Source organism: Myotis brandtii, unplaced genomic scaffold (genome assembly GCF_000412655.1).
Source record: "Myotis brandtii unplaced genomic scaffold, ASM41265v1 scaffold285, whole genome shotgun sequence".
Lineage (NCBI taxonomy): Eukaryota > Metazoa > Chordata > Mammalia > Chiroptera > Vespertilionidae > Myotis > Myotis brandtii.
Genome location: NW_005360891.1, coordinates 3,532,727 through 3,550,399, shown reverse-complemented (window position 1 = coordinate 3,550,399; position 17,673 = coordinate 3,532,727). Strand labels below are relative to the sequence as shown.

Below are 17,673 nucleotides of genomic sequence, written 5' to 3'. Positions count from 1 at the left end.
CAAAGCCGCGCGCACGTGCGCCGCGGATCCCGCCCCCTGCGCTTTCTCAACCAATGAGAAGTGGTGTCGTAATTCGTCACGTGACCGCGTGTCTCCGCCCCCTCCCCCAGCTGCCTCTAGGTTCTGAGAAGATGGCGAAGGTGTCAGAGCTTTACGATGTCACTTGGGAAGGTAACGACAGGCGGAGCGGGCGCGGAAAGACCAGAAGCCCTGGGAACGGGTGCGGGAACCTGGTTCCCTTGGAGAGCTGAGCTCTCTGCTCTCAGAGCCGGCTGAGTGGAGGTGGCGGCCAGGGAGCAGGTGGAGGCTGACCTGTACCTTTGCTGGGCCGCCCACCGGTGTCTGCGGGGTCCCCACCGCTTGTGTTTAGCGATAGACAAGACCAATTCAGGGGCCCAGGGCAGCTTCTCTTTTGAGGCGGGCGGGACCCTGGGCTCCTGGGCGGCGCGGGTCGGGCGGGTAGGTTCCTGCAGCCGAGAAGTACAGGACCTGGAAGGCCCTTGCATTGAGCGCCGTGTAGGAAGGGTTACAACTGGGTGCGGAAAAGGTGTGTAGAGACCCGTGAACAGATGTCATTCTTTTGCTTGCTGCTTTCCGTCTCGTTTCCTCTGCAAAGCTGGATTTCTGACATCTTCCCTTTTTAATGACTCCTGGTCCCTCTCCTCCCCAGAACACATTTACATACACAGCAGAACGTCCTTCTTACTCCCACAGGAATGTCTTTTCGGAAGGGAAAAAGGACTGGTACCTTGGGCATATGCGCTCACGGGTGATGGACTTCTTCCCCATCCCGGTTTAATGTAAGGTGACGTGTGTTCTTTAAGTCGGGAAGCAAACTTTGGGCCAGTTCTGTAACAGAGATGTTTTCCTTTGTGGAAAACTTGAGCCGGAAACATGCTTGAGAGAAGAGCCTTGAGTTTCTCTCGTGCAGGAAATACCTGTATTTGAAATTCATATTCCCAGCGTTTAACAGGAGACTTACATAGCTTGTGTGTTCAAGGAATGCCATGTTTCAGTGGTTAAACAATGGCCTGATCACCTGTGTCCTGAAAGTTGTATTCACCCCTGGTGAATAAATCTCTCCAGGATCACAAAGTTGCAAACATGTATGGGAGAAGGTAAAATTCCTGTATACTTGAACCGAATTCAATGATTATTGGTCTTGTGGCCTCCAGCCCACCGTGAGTCTCAGTGTTGCTACCCGTATGGGAGAATTCCATGGTATTAAACAAGAAAAGCGCTTAGTGCTATATCTTGGATATAAGAAATTAAGCAACATACAGTCCCTACCTTCATGGAGTTCACAGTCGAATGAAGACAAACCTGTCAATATGTAGTTTTTTGTTTTTAGATATATTTTATTGATTTTTTTTACAGAGAGGAAGGGAGAGGGATAGAGAGTTAGAAACATCAATGAGAGAGAGGCATCGATCAGCTGCCTCCTGCACACTCCCCACTGGTGAGCCCGAAACCAAGGTACATGCCCTTGACCGGAATCGAACCTGGGACCCTTCAGTCCCCAGGCCAACGCTCTATCCAGTGAGCCAAACCGGTTAGGGCTGTCAATATGTAGTTTTAAAAGGCTTCTCAGGACATGTTTCTTAGACTGGATGGTAGATAGGTGGCGGTTATTTTTAATGTTTTTTTGAAAATGTTGTGAATGTATCATCATGCTTTTTGTTTTTAGAAAATGCTGTTTGGAAACTTTGTTCAATATAAGTTTCTTAGGTGGTAGCATCATGTATATAATCTTAAGGAATGAGTAGGTATGTACCATCCGACAGGGTGATTTAACTGAGTAACTTGGACTACCCTGTGGGCATTCTAAAATAATAACTATGTCACAAGTTTGTTGAGGAACAAGAGAGAAGACACGTGAAAGTGCTTTTAAACTAAGTGCTTAGGAAAAATGATCTGGCTCCCACATATGTCTCTAGCTTCGTCTTAAACTATTCTGTCTCTCCGAGCTGACAGTGCTGCCTTTTGTTGAATTCCCTAAGTGTGCCATGCTCCTCTTGTATTGGGGCTGGGCGCAACCTGTTCCTTCCACCAGGAGTGTTCTTTCCTCATTGTCCTACTCTTGTCCCCATTATACTTCATCATTTCTCAAAATTCCCCCCAACAGTCATATATTTTAGAGAGTTTTCCTTGACTATCCCACAGCCCTTCCCCATCCCTCCAAAATTTTAAAAAGGGAAAGAAAAACAACAACAACAAAAACTTTAACTATGTGTTTTTATACTCTTGAAGCGCTTGCCCCGTTGTGTTAAGTTGTAAAATTTTCTCTCTCCTAGAATGGAGGGAGGGGCCAGGCCTCTTGTTCTAATGCCTGATTTATGTGAGGAACTCAGTATTTATTTGCTGACTAAATGAATTGTTAATTAGATTAATAATAAACATTAATAAACTGTTACCAAAAAAACTAAGTAATTTTTCTAGTGTTGGAATAATTTCTTTATATATTTCTATGAGGGCTGTCATTTGGACCTAGGTCCTTAAGAATTCCTTTGAATCGTATTATGAATTAAAGTTGTGGAAATGGTTAGTTCAAAGAGTACTGTAAATCTTGTTATAGGAGAAGTCATCACATGTTTATAAAAGACGTATATAGTACATCTAACGTTCTCCTAGTCTCTATTAGGTTCTATAAAAAAGGTAGGATATATGGTTTATTTATTCAGCCAGTTGAAAATTATTGAGGTTTATTAGAGGAGTTATTATTTAGTGATTTGGAGGTGGGACAGAGTTATAAGGAGGGTTCATTGAGGTTAGGGTATTTGGTCAGGATATGGATAGGATACCTTGCACAATGCCTGGCATCTAGTAGGCACTAAATAAATATTTGGTGAAAAAATTTGTAAAATAAAGGCATTTTAGTTGTTCATAGTGTCTCTTCTTCCTCTCTTTTTTCTTTTTCTTTTTGTTACTCTTCACCCGAGAATATTTTTCCATTGATTTTTAGAGAGTGGAAAGGAGGGGAGAGATAGAGAGCATCATTCATGTGAGCGCTTGGTTGCCTCCCGTATGCACCGAATCAGGGCCAGGGATCAAGCTTGCAACTGAGGTATGTGCCCTTGACCAGAATCAAACCTGGGACCTTTCAGTTCCTAGGCGGATGCCCTATCCACTGAGCCAAACCGGCTAGGGCTACTTCCTCTCTTTTTATTCAGTCCTTCAAACAACCACAAATTGGTTTCCATGCTCTATCACTCCAGTAAGGTTTCTGGGGAGACCTAATGCCAGGTTTATGTGTTTTTGTACATCTATACTACATTTGTCATTGCAGAGCCCCCCTTCTGAAAAATTCTTTCCTTGGTTTCTTAATAACATTAAGGTTCTCATTTCCTTAGACCTTTCCTTTGCTTTCCTCTACATCTATTTGCATTTTAATTTTTGTGTCTCCAATGCTTCTTTCCTTAATCCTCTTCTTAATTTATTATCAATAGTTATATTAGACTGGAGATATATAGGCTCCTTACTGATGTAGGCATAGGTATTAAGTGGTCCATGAATTCCCTGAAATTATATGCAAAATTGAGTGTATGTAAACATGTACTTCTTTTGGGGAAAAAAAATAATTCAAAGGTCTCATAACTTCAAAGAAATCTAAAAAAGGTTAAATGTCTTCTTTGGGCAATCTCAGCCACACCTAGCTTTAGCCTATATGCTAAATGGCATGTTAATTAAACATATATTTGAGTACTTTGTACCAGGCACTGTTCTAGTTCTTGAGGGCACAGTACTGAACAAGACATTTGAGGTAACAGATCCTATGGAACATCCCATGAGATTTCACTTCCTTTTTTTTCCAGTTGATGGGATATGCTGCATTTCTGATCAAGTGGAGCAATTACAGGGACTTGAGAGTTAGAGAGTTAATTAAGTTTCAGTTTGCTAACATGGCACCTGGAGAAAAATGGCTCCATCTTGGGCCTAGAAAATTATTTCAATAATAGTTTGGTTATGAATAAGTAGAGTAAGACTGATGAAAATTGAAGACAATTGGTAAATGAGATATTTGACAGATGGGAATCAATTTTTCTCTTTTAGTCTCTAGTTCATGGGCAGTCTGCTTCTTAAAGGGCTACTATTATTCCCTGATTATGAAAATTTTATATTCTTGAGTCAGTGGATTAACTTCAGGAACACCTTGAATTTTTGAGATTTCTATGTATAATTTTATGCATTTTTTGGGGGGGAAATAATCCCTTGCTTTTATCAAATTCTGAACATTTTCTAGAATCTCAAAAATGTTAAGATACATAATTGCCTAAAGGGATAGAGGATCTTTGTAGTGGACTCCTGCCATTCATTACTTTTAAAGGTAGTTGCATTATTTATAATATATTTGTAGTCTTCCAAAGGATCTGTCTTTCTTATTAAATTGGTATTCTGCTTTATGAACTTTGAGATACATGGACTTTTATATTAGTGTGAGTTTATTTTCTTTATCAAAAAAGTTGACTTCATTTTAGTAATTTTGACATTGATCAAATATATATACGTGTATATATATATACACACATTATAACAGGTTTTTTGTTTTCAGAAATGCGAGATAAAATGAGAAAATGGAGAGATGAAAACTCAAGAAATAGTGAGCAAATTGTGGAAGTTGGAGAGGAATTAATTAATGAATATGCTTCTAAGCTTGGAGATGATAGTAAGTTTTTTAATCTATTATATTTATGCTTAGCACATGTCTATTTACCATTCTTAGTTTTTTTTTAAAAATCTTATTTTTTCTAGTGTTTATAGCAATCTATCTGTGATTGTCACTTTTTAAAAACTTCTCAGGAAGACTAATACTTTATTTTGGGAAGGCTTTATAATTTCTGTTAGTAGTAAAGCCATCAAATAGGCGTTTTTGTTTTAAAGCTCAGGGCTGCAATCCTGGTCTGTTCAAAATGTATTTCATAAAGATTCCTTTAGAACAGTAAAGGTATTAGATAATTGGAAATTTTTTTTTATTTGATAAGATACTTAAATGTTTTACATTGCTGAAGCATATAAGGATACCTTCTTTTCTTAATTGCTGATAAAATACAGTAAATAATTTTCAGTTATAAGTACTTTTCTCTAAAATACCAAACAGGAAGAATTCATTATCTAGTTTCTGTTGGGAGATTTCATAGTAAATTTAGTTTTTTTCTCTCTCTATGTATCTAGTTTGGATCATATATGAACAGGTGATGATTGCCGCTCTAGACTATGGTCGGGATGACTTGGCGTTGGTAGGTATTTAAACTAATTTTATTTTATATTTAATATGCTTCATGGATTATATGTATAAGACTTAGTATATGGCTTGTATAGAATGCTTTCTATAGCTGGTTTTCAATGCTACTCTTAAGGGTAGGTAGGCCTAACTGGGTACTTTGAACACAGTATGTTCTTAAATCTTTTTAACAATCCTGAGAAGTAGATATTTAGTATTCCAGTTTTACTGAAGAGGATAAATTAGTTGAAAGTTATCTGCTTACTAGTTGAATTATGCTATATTATAGAGTATGTAATGAGAAGTAGATAATTTAAAACAAGTTTATCTTTTGGGTTATTGAATATCTTTCATAGTATATGTTGTTATACTGTTTTGTAATATTGTAAATGTATACCTTAAACTATTAGAAAATCCTAACATTTGCAGAGCATGACTTAAATTACTAATGCTGCTTTTAAAATAGAGAATGATAATAGCTATATTTTGAGCGCGTATCTGCTAGGTACTATGCTAAATGCTTTACATCATGCTTTCTTTAATTTTCACAATTATTTCTTTGTTTGTTTGTTTGTTTTTTGTTTTTCCTTACCTGAGGACATTTTTCCATTGATTTTTAGAGAGAGTGGAAGGGATGGGGAGAGACAGAGAGAGAAACATCGATGTGAGAGAGAGACATTGATTGGTTGCCTTCTGCACACACCCTAGCCAGTTTGGCTCAGGGGATAGAGCGTCAGCCTGCAGACTGAAGGATCCTGGGTTCAATTCCAACCTGGGCACGTACCTAGGTTACAGGCTTCTCCCGGCCCCAAATCAGAATGTTTGTACTGACAAGATTATTATAATTTCAACAGAGAAATATTAAGCAAAGTATTATTAGTAGGTGCCAGGGACTTAAAAGTACTACCAAAGAACTTAATTTTTATCTAAAGAATCTTTATGCATAGTTAGGAAGAAAATGCCAGGAAACTGTTGTAGACATTTAAATGAGGCTTAACACATTATGTAGGCAATTTTTGAGAAGTAATATGGTGGTAGTATTTGAAGTTATTAGTGGACACATGATTTGCTTATTTTCCTACTTGTTAGTATGATTAGTGTCTGAGAACTGATGATTTCTTTCACTATAATTCAGATTTCTCCTTTTATCCCATTATTCATTAGATTAATATCACTTCATTATATACACTAGTGATATTATTTAAGAAGATACATTGAAGACTTATGTAGGTCATTATTTGTAGCCCATTTAGTGTATGTAATATAATTACTACTTTTCAAGTCTTGTTTACCAATTATTTCCTTAGTTTTGTCTTCAGGAGTTGAGAAGACAGTTCCCTGGCAGTCACAGAGTCAAGCGACTAACTGGCATGAGATTTGAAGCCATGGAAAGGTAACTGAGTCTTATAAATAGTGTGGTCCCATTTGAAAACAGCAATTATGAGGCCTATCTTTATGTTCTCCTATGCTTATGGCAGCATCATTGATTGTGCAAGATCTCTTGCTCCTGAGATTCAGAGTAATCTCGGCATAAATCCTGGCCTTTACTCCCAATAAATACGATTTGACATAAAAGTGTAGTCCACTGCCCATCTTTGGGCTAATGAAATAGATTATATTTTGGAATAGGAATTGGCTTCAAATAATCCTGGTTTTAGGATTTATTAGCGTTTACCTAGCAAGTTATTTAACTTGAATGTTTTTTGGCTTCACTCCTCTGTAAAGCAAGAATATTACCAACTTCTCAGAATTTTTTTGGGGACTTACAAATATATGTGTAGGACCCTCATAGGCACTCAAGGTATAGAAGCTATTATTATTATTAATTTTTTTATTGAGATATGATTGACATATACCTTTGTATTAGTTTCAGGTATGCAATGTAATGATGTGATATATATGTATAATGAGACGATTATAGTAAGTAGTTATCCATCACCACCCATAGTCATAAGAACTTTTAAGATCTGCTCTCTTAGTAACTTTCAATTATAACACAGTCTTGTTAACTATAGTAACCATGCTATTAATTATTTATAACTGGAAGTTTGATCCTCTTCACCCATTTCACACACTCCCACCCCCAGCCCCACCGCCACTTCTGCAACCACCAGTCTGCTTTCTTGATCTGTAAATTCAGGTTCGTTTTGATTCTACATGCAAGTGAGATCATATATTACTTGTCTTTCTGTCTGACTTACTACACTTAGCATAATGTCCTCAAGGTCCATCCAGGTTGTCATAAATGGCAGAATTTCCTTCATTTTTATGAGTAAATAATATTACATTGTATACATGTCACAATCTCATTCATCTGTTGATGGACACCTAGGTTGAGCCATGTCTTGGCTATTGTAAATAATGCTTTCATGAACATGGGGATGCATATATCTTTCAAGATAGTGCGTTTGTTTCCTTCACATAAATACCCAGAAGTGGAACTATTGGATTAAATGGTAATTTTAATTTTTTTAAGGAATCTCCATACTGTTTTCCATAGTTGTTCCAATTTACATTCCCACAAACAGTGCACAAGGGTTCTCTTTTCTCCATGTTCTTGTCAACACTTATGTCCTGTTTTCTTGCTACAGTAAGCTGTGATTATCTGTGTTTACATGTCTTAATTTTGGTGGCAGTGGTTTGACCTGTGACTTTAATTCTCTGATGGATCTAGAGAGTTATTGGTTTGTCCCATTTAGCTTTTTTCTTGTGTGAATGGGAGTGACAACTTCCAAGATCTTTTTACATGCTGTTCCAGGAACCAGAAATGTTGAACATCTTTTCATAAAATTATTGACCATTTCTATATCTTCTTTGTTTTTAAATTGGGTTATTTGTCTTTTTATTATTTAGTTGTAAAAGTTGTTTATATATAGTCTAGATACAAGGTACTTGTCAGATATATAATTTTCAGAAATAGTCTGACACTCTTTTCATTTGCTTAGTGTAGCAGTTTCAACCCTTTTCATCTCAAGGCACACAATAAACTAATTATTAGAATTTTGCAGCACACCAAAATATATATTTTTTGTCGATCTGACAAAAAAAAGGTATAATTTTGATTTATTCACACAGATGGCTATTGTTATATTGGCTGTTGTCATTTTTTTATTTGACAATCTAAGGAAAAAGAAGTCATTGTTTCTGACTTAATAGTCAGATACTGCATGTTTTAAAATTTTCTGTGGGCCACAGCACACTGGTTGAAAAGCACTGGCTTAGTGGTATGCTTTGATTACCAAATTTTTTGATCTTTTATTAAGTCCGGTTTATTTATTTTTTTCTTTCTTTTACTTTGGGTGTCATATCTAGAAACCATTGTCTTATCCAAGGTCACAAAGGTTATGCCTATCTTTTAAGAGTTTTATAGTATTAGTTTTTACATTTGGGTCTTTTACCCATTTTGATTTAATATTTTTTATGGTTCGAAGTACGTTCTATCTTCATTTTTCTGCATTATGAATATTCAGGTGTCCCAGCACCATTTGCTGAAAAGACTATGTTTTTCTTATTTGTCTTGGCACCCTTGTTAAAAACAACTAAATATAAATGTGAGGGTTGAATTCTGGGCTTATCATATATTGCACCATATTGATTCTACACTCTATTGATATTGTGGCTTTGTATTAAGTTCTGAAATTGGGCATTGGGAATTCTTTAGCTTTGTGTTTTTTTCTCTCCAAGATTATTTTGACTATTTTGAATCCTTTGAATTTATGCATGTATTTTAAGATCAGCTTATTTTCACCTTTTTAGCTTGTTGTTTCAGGTAAGACAATGAACTTGTACCTCAATTGTAGTAGTTTGTTTTAAGCCGGATTTTTTGATAAAATTTTTCTCAAATCCTTCACTCCTGGGCTTATATGTTTGTTTGTGTGTACATTTTAATCTCTTTGTATCCTCTCTGTAAGTTAGCAAAGGATATAGATAAAAAAGTAAATAAAATAGTATTAGTTTAGGTTAGCAGAAACTAATTTTGAATCAGGACAGAATGGAAGAAATCTGAAAAGATTGCTCCTGAATCAGTGTGCTGCTCTAATAATTGTTTTTTGTTTTATCTCAAGTAATATGAGTCCCTAAACCATTCTTAAAATATATGAATAGCAGAATACATTCCATTGTCCAAGATGAATGATTTTTAAAATTATGTTGTGAGGGATTGAGTGGTACTAGTTTTTAATATTTACTGTTCCTTTCCAACCAAACAAAATATTGATATGGTAACAAGAACTTACTAAGTGTTACTTCAGGTTTTCTAAGAAACTCAGTGAACTTTAATTTCTTTAAGCCTTTTTTAAAAATGTTTTTATTGATTTTAGAGAGAGGAAGGGGAAGAGAGAGAGAGAAACATCGACCCATCGGTTGCCTTCTGCACACACCTCGACTGAAACCTGGGCATGTGACCTCATGATGCTCCAGCTATGTGAACCATACCGGCCAGGGCTAAGCCTTATTATTATTACTAGAGGCCTGGTGCATGAAATTCGTGCACTGGCGTGGGGGTGTCCTTCAGTCTGGCCTGCGCCCTCTCGCAGTCCGGGACCCCTCGCTCCTTACCACCCGCCTGCTCGCTGCTCCTTACCGCTTGGCTTGCTGCTCCTTAGAGCTGCTGCGGAGGAGGAGCCAGCCGTGAGCCCAGCTTCTGGCTGAGTGGCGCTCTCCCTGTGGGAGCGCACTGACCACCACGCGGCAGCTCCTGCTTTGAGCGTCTGCCCCCTGGTGGTCAGTGTGCATCATGGCGACTGGTCATTCTGGTTCTGCTGTAATGGTCACTTAGACTTTTATTATATAGTCTAGAAGCCCAGTGCACGAAATTTGTGCATTTGGGGGTTCCTACAGCCCGGCCTGCACGCTCTCGCAATCCAGGAATCTGAGGTCAGGTCAGGGGCAGAATGCAAGCCATCTTTATGTGCTTATTTTTTCTACCCTCGGGAATGTCCCTCTTCCGGCTTAGGCCTACTCCCCAGGGAGCGGGCCTGAGCTGTCAGTCGGACATCCTTAGCACTACCGTGGAGGCGGGAGAGGCTCCTATCACCACTGCTGTGCTCACCAGCCGTGAGCCTGGCTCAGGGCTTCCGGCTGAGCGGTGCTCCCCTTGTGGGAGTGCACTGACCACCAGGGGGCAACTTCTGTGTTGAGCGTCTGCCCCCTGGTGGTCAGTATGCATCATAGCAACCAGTCTTTCCACCATTTGGTCGATTTAGATATTAGCTTTTTATTACATAGGATTATGTTGTTGTTGTTTTTTAATTGAAACTCATAGCACCATTTTACTTAGTAAAGTTTTAATCTTTTTATAGGAACTGGATCGTCCCCCACCGGTGTCCTCCCCCCGCATCCCAGACAGCCATCCCGTGGTGCACCCGTCTCAGTCAAAAGGAGACCAAAGGCGCACGCAAATGAGGACAATCGAAGGAAGATTTATCGCCTGCAAGATTGATCAAGGTGTGGGTGGAGACAGGACAGCATGAATCCCAAGGGCAGCTGCGAGGGCCCAGAGTGGGATAAAGCCTGCTGCTGTCAGGTGAACAGTGGCTTTCTGTAGAATAGTGGTTCTCAACCTTCTGGCCCTTTAAATACAGTTCCTCATGTTGTGACCCAACCATAAAATTATTTTCGTTGCTACTTCATAACTGTAATGTTGCTACTGTTATGAATCGTAATGTAAATATCTGATATGCAGGATGGTCTTAGGCGACCCCTGTGAAAGGGTCGTTTGACTGCCAAAGGGGTCGCGACCCACAGGTTGAGAACCACTGCTCTAGAGAAACCACCCCCCCCCACACACACACACACATACAGGCAGACATATACATACATACATACACAGAGAGCCACATATAAATGGAGATTTATTATGAGGAATTGGCTCATTCGATTTTGGAGGCTTTGAAGTTCCAGAATCTGCCATCTGCAAGCTGGAGATCCAGCCAAACTGGTGCTATAATTCAGTCTGAGTCCAAGTCCAGAGGCTGAGAACGAAGGCAGCTGATGGTATAAATCTCAGTCTGAGGATAGGGGGAGGTAAGATGAGATGTCCCAGCTCAGAAGTGAGGCTGTAAAATAGGGTTAAATTCCTCCTTTCTCCACTTTAGTTCTATTCAGACCCTCAAGGAATTGGATGATGCCCACCCACATTGGGTAGGCAGTCTGTTTTCCTGAGTCTACAGATTCAAAGCCAATCTCATCCTGAACACCCTCAGACATACCTAGAAATAATGTTTGATCTGGGCCAGTCAAGTTGACACATAAAATTAACCATTACACTCAGTTTTTACATAAATTATTTTTTAAATTACAGTATAATTTAAAGATGTTTAAATATAACGTATATAGGTTTTATACAACTATAAAAACAATGAATGGCTTCATATCTTTCTCTGTCACTTCTGATATCTTTTCCAGAGGTATTTTAGTTGGAAAAGATTCCCAGGTGATTCTCATGTATTATCTTGTGACAATTTCTGCTCTATAGCATTAATTTTGCCCTTGTTTTGCATACTTTACTGTTTTGTTTCATTATTATTTAATGATTTGATTTTATTTCCTTATTTAGTTGTAGATTCTTATGAGGCTAGCAGACCTATTATAGTACCATGCATTTGATGTCCAAACTAATTTTCTTTATTTGAATTACTGCTGAGTCTAATTGACTTAGTGTGCAGGGATGTGGTTTGCTCTTTGCATGGAGTGAACACATTTACAAATTCAGTCTGCTTTTATTTTTTTCAGTAATCTGCTACAGATAACAAGAATAAGTAAAGTATTCTTACCTATTGGCATGACCATAATCACAAACATTGACTAGGGTACTAAAATTTTGGGGTCAGTGTATAGTTGAATGATGAGTCACATATATAAAGTATTCATATCTATCATTAAAAGATATCTTCAAGAAAATATAAGAGAAAAATATAAAATTAAAAATGTCCTATAGGGAACTTAAGAAGAAATCCCAAGACATGTATCTGTTATTCCTGGTTTTAGAAATACCGCTGTAAAAGTTTTTAAACATTGGTTTTTGCTTTCTTTAAAGATCTTTATTCAGAAGTGGAGAAATTGATAGGATGGGAATTGGGGGTTATGAACATTGTTAGGAAGGAATTTCAGAATCACTCAGCCATTTCTTTGCATCCCAATCAAGGTTATCATATGTAAGAGTATATAATTAAGGAAAGTTTTTTATTTGATTTCTAATGTATCCCTACTTAGATTCTCTATCACATAATGTTAATTTTGGCTTCTTAGTTATTTACTGTCATATGTGAGTATTTTTTCATTTGATAAATTTGTTAACTGTTTCTCTCATGAGATTGTAACCCAGCAAAGAGTAAGTATAACATATGGATACTTAGTAGGTGCTTAACTAAGAAAAGCTATTATAAATATTCATTAAAGGAGAATTAATACATAGATCATTTCCTTCTGAATGGATTTATTAAAATTAAACTTTTTCTTATGTTTTATTGGTTGTAATTATAGGTATAACTAGGATCATAAAGATATCTCTTTGTGCTGCTAGATTTTACATTTGTATTTAGGCCCAATTAGATCAGTATGTTTTGAAGTAACTTTTTCTAGAAATACTTTTTTCCATTTTAAAAAAACCCACACCATAGCAAACCTTACCATTATAGGAATATAAAAAGTGACTTGGATAGCAATTATAAATGCATGTAAAGCACTGCCAGTTGAATCTTTCAGTATTTACTATTTGTCACTAAATTTTAAGTTCATGATTCTTGATGTTTCTTTTTCTTTTTAAATAGATATGATGATGCAATACAGCTATATGATCGAATTCTACATGAAGATCCAACTAACACTGTAAGTTAACTAATGGTTCTGAAGATGATATAGTTTATTTCAAAAGGCAAAATTAATTCACTTTGGAAGTAACCGAAAAATACATATGGAACCATGTTTTATTATCTTATTTTAAATATTTCAAGATGGGTTGTTTTACAAAATAGATTTAAAACTCTCCAGTTAAATTTGACTTACGAGATATCTTACTAAAAAAAAATTATGTGAAATTTGGGAAGAAAGAATTTTATGTGCTTGCATAAAAGCCCAGCAAAGCTCAGTGTTTTTATAATTTTGTAATATTTTGTTGGAAGTTTAATTGTCTTAATGAGAAATTAAAGAAGTCATCTTAATAATTAGTATATGTGGTTAATGAAGGTGTTCTGTTTTGGATTTATTTTTTTCTACCTGAATAAGAATGACTATATCATATGTAAATATATTTAAAGGAAAAATATATAAATATCTTTAATTTATTCTGATTTTGAACAAATTTCATATCAGTTTATTGGACAAAATATTTGTTCCAAATATACTTATATAGTATTATTTGTTTTAAAAATACCCTGGTGAAAAAATTTTATATTGTTGAAAACATTTTAGTTTAGTATTGATATAATGGCTTCCCTCAGATTTACCTTGTATTAAAAGAAAAGTTAAAGAGAGTCTTTAAATAACATCAGGCATTTTTAATGTTTTATGTTAATGTCCTTGCATACATATGTCTGCTAAAATAAAAATATTTTTAGAAATTTTAAACAAAAAACAGTTTGAGTTTGTATTGTCCTTTTATAAAAGGAGAAATGCTTACATTAACACATAACACAAAAACATGGTGTTCTCTTTTTTGGCAGTATTTCATTAAAAATGCACATTTTAAAAAAGCTAATAAAATATATGACTGTAGATTATAAGATGCAGAAATGTTTAATAATTGAAGATGAGTAACTTGATTCATTTAAAAATAAATTATGTATGCTAAGTTGGGAAATGATTTCATATTGAAGTGTGCAATTTCTAGATAGCATTAAACCAAGCATTCATTGGTCATAAATCTCTGATCTCTGCCTGTCCTTTTTGATACATTATTTAGTAATACTTCTGTATATTGCTCAAAAGACGGAGTTTTTTCCAGTTTTTTTTGAGATATAATTGACCAGTAACATTATACAAGTTTACGTTACACAACATGGTGATTTGCTATAAGTATATATTTTGAAATGTTTTATATTTGTGTTTTTAATATTATCCCACCCCCCCACTCCAGGGAAGCTTCCTAGGTTTTTTTGTTTGTTTGTTTGTTTGTTTTTTTGGCACATATTTAAATGGTAAGGATTCATTATTTTGTGAAGATTCTAAGAATATAGAAAATTCAGGGAAAAGTTTTGGCAGAGCTACAATTATACCTATTATTTTTTAAAAAAAGACAAAAATAAGAAACAGCTTCTATTACTTTTGTCTAGATATTCCCCCCCAAAAAGGTAGTTAAAATAGGAAAGTTTTGAATAGTATTCTAATCTTAACTATATAAAAAGCACTGTTTGTTGTTCTGAAGATTTTGTAATATATTTATTTTAACTATAAGACTTGACCTGTGTTAAAGGTATTTAATATTTTTACCCATCCACACAGGGTGGGGCAAAACTAAGTTTACAGTTATACTGATAAATAATATAATAATAAATAATAATACAGGAATAAACTGTGTTTCATGTACTCACAACTGTAAACCTATTTTTGCCCTACCCTGTATATTGAAAAAATGAAATCAAGTTTCTGAAAAAAGTTTGTTTCATATATTTTTCTCATATTAAGTTAAAAATTAATAGCTTGTTATTTATTTTTTTGAAATTAGGAATCAGACATTTTACTTATGTGTCAGTTTAAGTTGAGGATATTTTAAATAAGTTATTTCACTTTTTCAAGACCTAAAATAATATGTAATTATATATTGTTCTGTCTTTGTAGTACTTTCTACATTTTATGGCTTTAAGACTGGCCAAAAGAGAAATTCAAATGGGTCCCCTCATTGACTATGAATGAAGTGGTAGTAACTAAATTTCTTAGTTGTTAGGTGAATATTTTAGAACAAGGTGATTAAAATCAGCTGTTAAATGTATTATTCTTTTATAAGAGATTTTTTATCTAATCTCTACTCAGTCCCTTCTGTCCTACTGTAAATGATGATTATGTTTCATGAGTCACAAAGTGTTGATATTACTAAGAATTAAAGACACTATTTCTGTTACTGTTTCCGTAGAAAATACTGAGGTAGACGTTGAAGGAAATAACAAAGCCATATAAGACCTAGAACTGAAAAAGTGTATTAGGGAAAGAATTTACTTATACTAAGTAGTCAAGTTATTATTTAGAAGACATCACAGTTTCTTTTTCCAAAGCAACTTTATTATCTCAAAGATGAGAAAGTCCAGTTCTGTTTTTATCTGTAATTTTAATTCAAGCTTGTAACTGTAATTCTTTGCATTGTCTAAAAGTGGTTATGTGATTCTTTTACTGGTCTTGTGCATCTATGCTCCTAGATAACCACTATAGAATTGAGGCTGTTATTCAAGCTTTAAGGAGCTCTCTTTATGCATTCGTTATTTCAAAAAACATTTGTTGAGTGCTTGCAGAGTGTTTGGTGTTGGGAATAGAAGGATGAATTAAACACCATCCTTGACTTTGCTTTTAGGGTGGCAGGATGATATAATGAATGGATTATGGACTTTGAGATAGAATTATTAAGTCCTGATTCTTTGATGATTTGCTGTGTGATTTTTGAGCCTTGTAAGCTTTGAAAGATGAGTGTGGCTTGAGATAAAGCCATCGTATTTTATGAATGGCATGAGTAAGTTTTAACATTAAAGCATAAGGCCTACCTAGGGCAAAAAGAATAAAGTAGTTATAATAGAAGATTTAAAATTTTCTTTTGGGAAATTACTGAAATGGGACACATTCTCCACATCTATTTAAAAAAAATTTTGAAATACTCTTTTGAAAAAGTAATTTATACCCAGGTTAAAAATTACAAATAATACAAAACAATGTGTAGAGGAAAAATAAGTCTTTCCTCCCATTTCTGATTTCAAGTCCTCCTTCACTTAGTCAAACATTGTTAGTAATTTCTTATGTATTTTTCTAGATAATTTTTTTCTCATACACTTACTGATATGTGTGCACGTTTGTGTATTCTCCCTTTGATAGGGAGAATTGCTGAAAATGCAAATGGTGGCATACTTTACCCAGCAGTGTATTTTAAAGGTCATGCCATGTCAGCACAACCTTTATATCATCCTTTGAGAAGCTGCATAGCATAGCATTGCATTGCATGGATGTATAGTCTCTGTCTTCATGAAAAAGTTTTACTTAAGACCCTTTTGGCGAACTCTTAGATTGATTCTGATGTCTTCCTCCCAGAAATAGTGTTGCAGTGGATGTTGTTTGTAGGATAGATTCCTGGAGTAAAATATCTGTCAGGAAGTTACATGCATTTTAAGTTTTGATAGGAGTTACCAAATTTCCCTCCACAAAGGTTTTTTTTAGCTGTCTACAGTCATTTCTATGGTGGAGGAGATGCTTCTCTCACTGTATCCTCCCACATGGCATGTTTAACTTTTGCTAGTCTGATTGATTAAAATGTTACCTTGTTATAATTTATATTATGAGTGATGTTGAATAGGGGGGGGGGGGGAGAGAGAGAGAGAGAGAGAGAGAGAGAGAGAGGATCTGAGAAACATTGATTGGTTGCCTCCAGCTGCACTCCGACCAGAGACTGAATCTGTAACCCAGGCATCAAACCCGTGACCTTTTGGTGCATCATCCCAACCAACTGAGCTACATCAGCCAGGGCTCCCCAAAACCTTTTTTTTTTTTTAAGTATATTTTTATTGATATCAGAGAGGAAGGGAGAGGGAGAGATAGAAACATCAATGAGAGAGAATCATTGATTGGCTGTCTCCTGCACGCTCCACACTGGGGATCGAGCCCACAACCTGGGCATGTGCCCTGACCCAAATCAAACGGTGATCTCCTGGTTCATAGGTCAATATTCAACTACTGAGCCACACTGGCTGGGCTCCCAAAACCTTTTTGATGGTTCTTTCCTTGGCCTTGGGTAGTTTCTTCACACACATGCACTGATCAATACCAAGCTGAGTAGTCCTCAAGGGGAACCTCCAGTGTCTTTATTCTGTTTTGTGTTTTTTTCCCTCCAGTACTCTGGCCTATTAATGCTAACTTCTTTGATCTTTCTAGACTCTGAGCTCCTTCTGATCTCAGAGTCTGCTGGGCTCAATCTGGTTTTCTTCCTCTCTGCACAGCACCCTTGAAACTCTCTTAAGGCAGCAAGCCAGGGCAATAAAAATGGGCTCACCTCATTTGTTTCCTGCCTCTCAGGAATTACTGTCTTTTGCTGCCCGTTGTCCTGCAGTTTAAAATGGTTGTTTCATGGCCCTGGCCCGTTTACTCAGTGGTTAGAGCGTTGGCCTGCAGACCATATGGTCTCGGGTTTGATTCCAGGTCAAGGGCACGTACTTTGGTTGCAGGTTCCCCAGCCCTGGTAGGGGTGCTTGCAGGAGGCAAACAATCAATGTCTCTCTCTTTCTCCTTCTTCCTCCCCTTCACACTTCCCCTTCCCGATCCCGGTCTCC

At 36.3% G+C, this 17,673-nt stretch overlaps 1 protein-coding gene across 2 annotated transcripts in view; it reads left to right on the top strand.

Annotated features, from left to right (window-relative positions):
* Nucleotides 1-98: 98 nt before the first annotated feature.
* EMC2 (ER membrane protein complex subunit 2) overlaps nucleotides 99-17,673 on the top strand; it is a 43,009-nt gene continuing 25,434 nt past the window's right edge. For both annotated transcript variants that reach the window (XM_005869061.2, XM_014541984.1), the window contains exons 1-5: nucleotides 99-171; nucleotides 4,550-4,663; nucleotides 5,170-5,234; nucleotides 6,526-6,611; nucleotides 12,988-13,045. In XM_005869061.2, coding sequence (XP_005869123.1) covers nucleotides 132-171; nucleotides 4,550-4,663; nucleotides 5,170-5,234; nucleotides 6,526-6,611; nucleotides 12,988-13,045 — 363 coding nt within the window. In that variant the 5' untranslated portion in view covers nucleotides 99-131. The remainder of the gene's footprint in view (nucleotides 172-4,549; nucleotides 4,664-5,169; nucleotides 5,235-6,525; nucleotides 6,612-12,987; nucleotides 13,046-17,673) is intronic.